Genomic DNA, 9275 nt, shown 5'->3' with positions numbered 1-9275 from the left:
AGGGATGTGGACAACATGGAGAGGGTCCAGAGGAGGGCCACTCGCATGATCAGGGGGCAGCAGGGCAGGCCCTATGAGGAGAGGCTACGGAACCTGAACCTGTTCAGCCTCCACAAGAGAAGGCTGAGCGGGGGATCTAGTGGCCGTTTACAAACCAGTCAGAGGGGACCAGCAGGCACTGGGGGAGTCCCTGTTCCCCCGAGCACTACCAGGAGTGACTAGAAAAAACAGACACAAGCTGACAGATTCAGACTAGACATCAGGAGGCACTATTTCGCTGTGAGGGCGGCTCGACTCTGGAACCAACTTCCAAGTGAAGTGGTGCTGGCTCCTACCTTGGGGGTCTTTAAGACAAGGCTAGACAATCACCTTGCTCAGGTCGTTTGACCCCAATACTCTTTCCTGCCATGGCAGGGGGTCAGACACGATGATCTGCTCAGGTCCCTTCTGACCCTACTAACTATGAAACAATGAAAACTATTTCTTACCCTCTCTAATTAGGACAGCAAGGTGACAAGACTATCTACACTTTGGTGACATACAGCTGGGTGGTGTTTGCATACTGGTATCATCTGATTACCAATAGCAACTTGCAATCTCCTGTGGAGGCCTCACACTTATAGTAAAAAAGAAAGGATCTAATTGTCATTTAAAAAGATACTAGATGTTTGTTTCTGGCTCCACCTGCCGATTTTGTGAGAGGAGAAGAAAGGTTAAAAAAATAAATCTAGTGCTTCCAGAAATGCATGCAGTGTTTCACATTAAATTTCATATGTTAAAGGGTTCAGCTGTACAAAATGAAATATTTTCCTACATGATTTGTAACTCAAGGGGTGCATGATTGCTGTGGCAAAAATACATGCAGTGGCACATGCAGGGGTGTGTGATTGCTGTGGCAAAAATAGCAGTGGCACAAATTTGCACCACCGATTTTGCCTCTGTGCACGTCCCTGCATGTGGGGTTGGTGTAGGGCAAATTGCCTCAGGTGGAGTAGGGTAGGAGCCACCTGTGCTGACCCCAGCAGCCTTACCTGAGGTCCTGGGGGCCTTCTGGGGTAGCAGCAGCAGTGATCTGGCCACTGAGATCCTGGCAGGCAGTCAGACTGAGGTTCTGGCTGACCAGGCTACCTTTCTGGTGGCACACTTGCGCGGCATATGCACCCATTTGCCGCATTGCTAAATAGCAGTGTGGCCATTTTTTTTGACACTGGAAGATCTGGTCTGTAGTAGCTGTGTGCACCACCAGAAAGGGAGCCTGGCTGGCCAGAGCCACAGACTGACTGCCAGCCAGGCTCCGAGAGGCCAGATTACTACCATTGTTGCCCTGGGAGGTCCCCAGGACCTCCCCTACCCAACCTGGGACAATTTGCCCCACACCAACCCCATGTGCAGGGGTATCTGCAGTACAGTGGCAAAAAGCAGTGGCACAAATTTTTGCTGGTACTATTTTTGCTTTGGCAACTGTGCACCCCTGCATCTGGGGAAGTGCCCAAAGTGACAAGGAGAACAAGTAGGACTGAGCAAAGCCACTTCCGCTGTCGCGCCTGAATGATGGGAGGGAAGGGTCAACAGGATGAAAGATAGAAAATAAATTAGATTTGATCTGTTCTTTCAATGTCAAATGTCATTATAATCAGAGAACAACATTTGGGGATGATGCCTAATCCCTTAAATATAAAATATCCCTAAACTTTCATATTCAAATTGGATTTTGTTGTGAAAAAGAACTGAAAAATGATTGAATCTCCTTTAATGAGAGTTGCTGCTCTTGTCTACCTCCTTGTTAAAACTTGTGCATGTGATTCCTCTTCTTGGTGGAAGAAGCTGCCATGTATCTTTGGGTAGACCTTAAAATACTGCTTATTAATCACAGCTCAGCTTCTCTGGAAGGTTTTTCCTCATAGCCAAAATGGCCTCCATTGTTTCAAAGCAGCTAAAGCCAAAGCTCCCTCAATTAAGATGGTTGCCCATTTCCATTTGCTTTTTTTATAAGAGGTCTGGGTGAGAATGGCTGGACAATCCAAAGCATGGAGAGAAAGGGTGGAGTGGGGAATGCTATCTGTTTTGGCATGTGGTGGGGAATGCCAGTGGCACGAGGCACAAATATACAGTGCTACCTGAATAAGAGGCATAGCAAGAGCCCAGGGAAAAGGATAAAAACTTAAACATGGTTCCCCTTTCTCAACAGGTCTGGTGAGCTCCCTCGAAGTGTCAGTAAGTTCTGGGAGTATCCAGGTTGCTCGAGGGCAGACAGTAATCCTGCCCTGCACCTTTACCACTAGCGCTGCCCTCACAAACCTGAATGTCATCTGGATGGTGATCCCACTCTCCAACGCCAACCAGCCTGAGCAGGTATCAGTGCTTCTTGGAATTCACAGGTGTTATGTGTGTGTCTCCTTTCCCATGCCCCATCCTCAGAATGGTATTTGAACACATTTTCCTGCAGTAGCTGGACTTTTTGAGCAGGGATGTCACCAACTTGGGACATGGTTTAGAGCAATTCCTGTAACTAAGCAGTCTTGCTCTGGAAGGGTCAGCAGTAGAAGATAAGGCCAGGTCTGAGGTTCATGGCCAGAATTGATCATGCCTTCTTTGTAGGCCCATCAACTTCTATTGCCTTTTGTAACTGATACTGCCTCAGTCCTTGAACATCTTCCTGTGCCCCAGCATGTCTTCTCCTGCTGCTGTATGTACGCTGGGTACCTTACCCCTACTGTGTGTTTATCATTCTCTCTCTGCTATCACCATTGGTAAGCATGGTACAACCTGTGTCCTCAGCTGCCTTGGTTGGACTTACGCACTGGTCTGGTATAGTGTCAGCTGAGCTGGTTGGTTACTGCACAAGATATGATGGGACATGGGGAGGCCTTTGGGCCCTGTAGCAAGTCCTGACCCCCAAAGACAGCCGTAATGTCCCCTGGTGGCCAGACTGTCCCTGCTTTACCTCTCTTGTTTGTATTGCTTGCCATGCCTTGATAGATATTCTCATCCTTTAGGGAGGCTGCTCTCAGGGCCCTGAAGTGAGCCCCAGTCCACCTCTTTCTCTGCTTCTCATGCCTGGCTGGCACCAGCCTTGTCCTCAGGTACTAACCTGCCTTCAGGGCATTGATCATAGCTTCCAGCCTCCCCCAAAGCTATGCCCATGCCTCACGGGTGTTACTTTCAAACCAAGTACCAGCCTGCACAGGCTTCAGCCCTCTTGGCTTTGGCCCAATAGTTTCTCTACCTGTGGACTCCTAAGCATAGGTCCACTTGCTCTGACCTGGTTTCTGAGTCCCAGACTCTTCTTAATTGGGCCTTACTCCCAAGGTGGAGACTCTGGCCCTCTTGGCTTTCATCTACCCACTGTCTCTTCCTTGGGGCTCAGATTCTGGCCCTCTTGATGTTAACCCACCCCTGTCTCCTTCTCTCTGGGCTCAGAACCCATAGTGCCTCCCAGGCACCCCTGTGCAGCCTTCAGTCCTTCCCTACAGCCATAATCCAGTCCTCTGGTCTAAACTACAACACAAATTCAAGCAACCATTTCCAGATAAAAGACTCAAAGACCCCTCTGGGTCACCATGCTGCTGCAGAAGTGTCTTTCTTGCTCACTGCCTCTCTTAGCCCTGGGAATACCTGACCTGGCCTGCAGCTCCCCCTCCTCACCAGCCTGAACTGGCAGAAACAATTTCCCACATAGAGTTCAGGGCTACACTGCCCCTGTGCCTCAGGAACCTAATCTTATATCCCCTGAGATCCTCCCCTTCCAGCCAGGTGCTCTCTTGTCTGACCATAGGTGTGTCCTCTCATCCTCCAGAGCAGTCTACTGCTGTTTCTCTGGCTAAACTGCATTTATCCCCTTGCTGCCTACCCAGGGATCTTCCCTACTGTCTTATTGTTTGATAGCTAGCCATACAGTAAGCCTGTGCAGGCTATAGGCCCCTGGCTGCCTACTCTCCTGTAGCTAGCCCATGTTCAGCTGCCTGCAAACCTTTTTGCTGCAATCTCTCTCAAGTAACAGGAGCATCTGGCCCCCTCTTACAGGCCCTGTTTTGAGTACTCTGTGGTGTGGGATGGTGGGTGGGGGGGATGCTGAGAAGAATTTGGAGGATCTGGAAGCAGCCACAAGCTGAGATAGAAAGGATGATTAGCCCCTTAATATTAGGGTTTTTGCATCATTTGCATTCTGCAGAATACTTCCTGAAAGATGAACTTTCTCATGGACCCTTTCTGTCTCCTAACACCCCACTACTTGTTGGTCAGGATATTTCCTAGCAGTGAGCATCAGGAAGGCCTTGGCGTAAACACAGTGGCCCACAAAGCATCCTTGGAGAACCTTTGGACTGTATTTTCCATTTGTACTGGTAGGGAGTACAAAAAACATGATATTGATTGGAAAGAGGCCCCATCCCAAATATTTTTATCACAGGGCTGTCGTTTCGTTGAGAAAACTCTGCTATCAGGATACATCTGCTTGGGGTTAGTGTAAAAGTTTTATGTGGGTCCCTTAGGAATTGGTCCTTTCTGCATTGTCTCCTTTTGTCACACGTGCTTGGTTTGCTTCTGAATATCAGAGATTCCTTGCAGAGAAATGTCCAATCTTTCTTTCTTTTTTAGGTTATTCTCTACCAGGGCGGACAGATCTTTGGTGGTGCACCCCAGTTCTTTGGGCGAGTGGGATTTGCAGTGACAATGCCAACCACTAGTGCCTCCATCTTCATCAACAACACCCAGCTTTCAGACACTGGCACCTACCAGTGCTTGGTCAACAACCTTCCAGACCGAGGCGGCAGGAACATTGGAGTGATTGGACTCACTGTCTTGGGTGTGTGCATTGGGAATGGGAGGGAATGTGGGACTGCTCTCTTTGGGGTGGGACATTTTAAAGAGATGTAGTTGCATACATGTTGGAGAGCAAGAAGACCTGGGAGTATGTTGTAGTTCAAGGGAAACACAGGGAGGGAAGTTGTGAGGTAGCGCTGGTGGGCATCAGGTGGGTATTCTAGAGACATGGGAAGGTATCTTCTGAGTGTGTGAATGTGAAAGAGAAAGGGCTCTTAAGGCAGGAAGGTGAGGCAGTTTGAGGACTGTGTTATGACTGAAACAAATATAGGCATTTTGCAGGGCAGGGAGAGGGGTTGTTGTATGAAAGGGGCCACAGGGGTCCCCTATGTAGTATCCAGGAGAATGAAATGGACCTTTGGCCTTTGATTCTGGTTTCCTTTCCCCAACAGTCTCCAGTTTGGGACATTTTATAGGAAGCAATAGATTACCCAACAGTATCCTGTACTGTTCCCTCAGGAGAAATGTTTTTACCTGTCATCTGGCTAGAGCCAATTTACACCATTGAGCTTCTGGACATAATGATAATCCTCACTATGCTTATTCCAGCTAGGCAGCTGCAGGGGTTTATTTTCCCAGGGAACATCCAATGCAGAGTAGCTGTGTGAAGATCAGCAGTGTAGGACTTCCTTTTTGAATGCCAAAATGGGGCCTTCTTTGTCTGTTTTTTTCCTTTCAAACTCCTTTCCCATTCCTGGTCTGCCCTTCCACTTGCCTACAGCTGATGGCCACATCAGGGGTCTCACCCTCCCTAGAACAGGCTCATATCCACAGGGGCTGGGCATGTACAAAGAAACCTCCCCTTCTGTTGGCTGCACTTCCTGATGTGCTATTACTTTTCCCTCTTCTCTCATTGTAGTTCCTCCTTCTGCCCCGCTCTGCAGAATTCAGGGCTCCCTGGACGTCGGCAGTGATATCACCCTGACTTGCAGCTCAGAAGAAGGCATCCCCCGGCCAACATACCTCTGGGAGAAGTTGAACAACATTCCCAAGCTGCCTCCGACAGCCACACAAGGTGCTTACTCTGCTGTTTATCCTCCTTTTCCCAAAGGCAGCTGTTTTGATTTTCCTTTGAGATTCCAGCAATGATGCTACTTTTTGAGTTAGCCTTGAGTCATCACTACAGTCAGTCATTTCTAATGGCAGTACCCTGTGGCGGAAAATGCCCCTAATTGGTTGGATGCCCCTAGTAGCCATGCTCATTGCAATGTTTCTTGATAGAAAGCATTCCTCATGGCCTGCAAGTGCTTGAGGAGTATTATAATCCTCCTGAAATATTCACAGGTGACTCCTGATTTTGGCTGGCTTACAAATAAATATGCATTTTAAAACACACCAGAAAAGCTCCAAAAATAGAGAGCACCTGAAAACAAAGGTGGGGTCAGCCAAAGAACCCCACAACCATTCTGCTTGAGGACAAAACACGGTGCCAGATTTGAAGCTGATAGATTTTATGCTGTGGGAGGAGCCATGTTCTAGATGTGAAGTAAAACCAAGAAAGGCTCTGACTACATATGGAAGATCCCACCTTCCCATGGGGAATATTTTGGAGTTAGTCTTGATGGGGTGGCCACATGGTGACTCACTGATATTTATTCTTGTCTTCTAAATTATCCATGTTTTAACTGGCTAGGGGATTCTAAATCTTTATATAAATCAGGAGGAACAAACACTGGTAGAGATGTTTGGGGAGCACAGGGCTGGAATAGCAGAGGGTGCTGCAGGGCAGGAGTGAGTTTTATAGGTGGAGCTGTATGCAGAATGCTGCACACTCTTTGCCTGCACTTTGCCTGGCTTGCTTCTTTTGCACAGTGCGATCAGCCCCAAGCTTTCATTCACAGAAATTCATCTATAAAAAAAGGAAACATCTACTGTAAGCTCCTTAAGACCTAATCTTGTGTGTGTGAGAGAGATTCTTCCCATCTCAAGGTTATCCCCTAATTTATTATCTCCTAAGAACCTCACACTACACATTTCTGTTCACTGGATTTGCCTTTTTGAGGTTTTCTGGGGTGGATTAAACTTATTTTCCCTTTGTCTGTCTAGACCAAGTTCAGGGCACAGTCACCCTCCGAAATATCAGCACTGTCTCATCAGGTCTTTACCAGTGCGTGGCTTCTAATGCCATTGGAACCAGCACCTGCCTTCTAGACCTGCAGGTCATTGCCCGTAAGTACATAATAAAGGGAGGTGTGGCCATGTGACTGCACTCTGCTACAACAAGTTTGATTACAACTTCTGTAATCAAAGACCTCCTGAATTACTGTGAGCCTCTGTATCCTGAGAGCCTTGTGCCCAGGACTGAGGATCCCGATGCTTCTGGGCCACCCTCCTCATTGGTAGCTTCAGATGCTTATATACAGTTGTACCCTAATCCTGATTTCTATCCTCTCTGTTTGCCATCCCCTGAAGCCCATCCCCGGAGTATGGGCCTAATAGCTGGAGCTGTTGCCGCAGGAGCAGTGGTCCTCATGATCTGTATTGTCTTGGTGGCTGTGGCACTGTTTTACTGGAAGAACAAACACAAGGAGGAAGAAGAGGAAGAGATTCCCAATGAAATAAGGTGGGGCTCAGGCTGTCAGCTTCCCCCCTGCTAATGGTCATTCTGGTCACTGAGATTGCTTAGAGAGCCTGAGTCAAAGTCGTTATGTCCAGAAAATGGAGGCTGATGATGGAAGGGTGGTGAAGGAGTTTTGCAGGGGTGGTGGAAGACCTTTATGTGCTCCTTAGCAAGGGGGCATGGGTTGGTTGTAGGCAGCTGTTGCTACTTGGGAAAGCCTTCAAAGCTGAAGGGATGAATATAGATCTAAAATGAAAGAGGCATTAATGTAGTCCATGGAAACAAGCAGCAATGATCACAGACTTCCGGGGAGAGACATGGTTCAGTGTTGTAGCTCTGGCCCTATTTTGCCTTCTCTATGAACATGTCAGTGATGTCCAGAGGGTTGGCAGATGAGATAGTTAGCATGCACTAAGGTAAGTGTTAGGGGGGGAGAGGGATGTGAATGGGCTAGGCTGGTGCCACTGCACACCTGTAACCACTAAAGCCACCCCATGCTATGCGGAGAGAGAAAAGGGGCGTCAGGGTAAAGCACAGTTTTCAGACACAGCCCCACTTTCCTTCTCTCTCTGTCTCTTTAGGGAGGATGACCTGCCACCCAAATGTTCTTCAACCACAAAAGCGTTCCATGCTGATGCATCCTCTTCAGAGAATGACACCCTCACCTCATCCAACACCTACAACAGCCGATACTGGAATGATCCAAAAGCCAACCATGCCACGGACTCCTTCACCCGATTCAGCAACAACAACGATGCGCGCCAGTCCTTCTCCCGTTCTGGAAGCACCAATGTCCGCCCTGTCTATGCCAATGGAGGTCACCCCTCTCCAGCTCCAACCAAGACACTGGTGGTGACAGCCAACACGGCACCATCCCCACAAGAAGTGGCCAGGAGCAATGGCTCAGTCAGTAGGAAGCAGAGGCCTCAGCATACGCACTCTTATGCCGTGAGCCAGGCAACACTAGCGCGAATAGGGGCTGTGCCAGTCATGGTACCGGCCCAGAGCCGGGCAGGCTCCCTGGTGTAGGATGTGAGGGTGGGTGTCAGGAAAGCAAGAAACTACTGTATCAGGTGGGGCCAAGATCTGGCCAAGAGACCCTCCTCCTCCCTGAAATGCAATGAAGGGGGAAGCTCACCTCTCCCTGGTAGCCTCCCCTCTGCCCACTAGACTGTGTAACTTGTCAGTGTGATGGCCCCTTCCTCGCCACTCTGCCCTGGGGACTTCAGGATGCTCCTCCATGCTGGTGGATCTCACAGATGTGCCAAGGCCATGGGGAGGGCCCCATGGGGTGTCAGCACAGTCACCCGGATTGCCAGGCCTGCATTGCAATGCACTTTGGTCTCTAATCTCTGCCCGATGTGGGGTTCAGGAGGGTTTATTTTTTTGCTGTTTTGCTATTTTATTTTCAAGAGGATGACAGGCTAGGCAGGGGTCTATGAGGGGAGCAAGGGAAGGCAGGGGCTTCAGATGGAGGACACATCAGCCCTGGACGGCATGCCCTCACCCCTGCCATCAGCCTCAGGGGAGATGGTGGAACCAGGGTGACGACTAAAGAGAACATGGGCCATAACAGATCAATTGTGAAAAGGACAAGGCAGAGACAGAACCACCCACCAGGCCAAGGGGGCAGTGCCAGGGAATGGCCTTGGAAGTCTTTTTTAATGAATTTATCTCCCTTTCCTCCACCACACCCTGGGGGGCGCTGTTTCCCCCATTCTCCCCACCTGCCCACCCTCCTGCCAAGGCAGAACAGGGGGAAAAAGCTGGGGAAAGCCCCACCAGGAGTTACCACCAGCCGGCAGGCACTCTGTGTGTTCCCCCAACATATCCTCACTCCCTCAGCCCCCCAGCCCCCCAGCCAGCAGCCTTGCCCCACAACCCCCAAGCCCAA

General features: G+C 49.3%; 1 protein-coding gene across 1 annotated transcript in view; it reads left to right on the top strand.

Moving 5' to 3' along the window:
• The window catches only part of IGSF11 (immunoglobulin superfamily member 11), a 166129-nt gene extending 157167 nt beyond the window's left edge, over nt 1-8962 (top strand). The window contains exons 2-7 of the mRNA XM_019527622.1: nt 2189-2352; nt 4597-4804; nt 5681-5836; nt 6868-6990; nt 7234-7384; nt 7963-8962. Coding sequence (XP_019383167.1) covers nt 2189-2352; nt 4597-4804; nt 5681-5836; nt 6868-6990; nt 7234-7384; nt 7963-8410 — 1250 coding nt within the window. The 3' untranslated portion in view covers nt 8411-8962. The remainder of the gene's footprint in view (nt 1-2188; nt 2353-4596; nt 4805-5680; nt 5837-6867; nt 6991-7233; nt 7385-7962) is intronic.
• Nucleotides 8963-9275: the final 313 nt, after the last annotated feature.

This window comes from Gavialis gangeticus, unplaced genomic scaffold, assembly GCF_001723915.1.
Source record: "Gavialis gangeticus isolate Ggan-Ray unplaced genomic scaffold, GavGan_comp1, whole genome shotgun sequence".
Lineage (NCBI taxonomy): Eukaryota > Metazoa > Chordata > Crocodylia > Gavialidae > Gavialis > Gavialis gangeticus.
The sequence above is the reverse complement of the archived record's forward strand: the minus strand, read 5'-3'. Positions and strand labels throughout refer to the sequence as shown.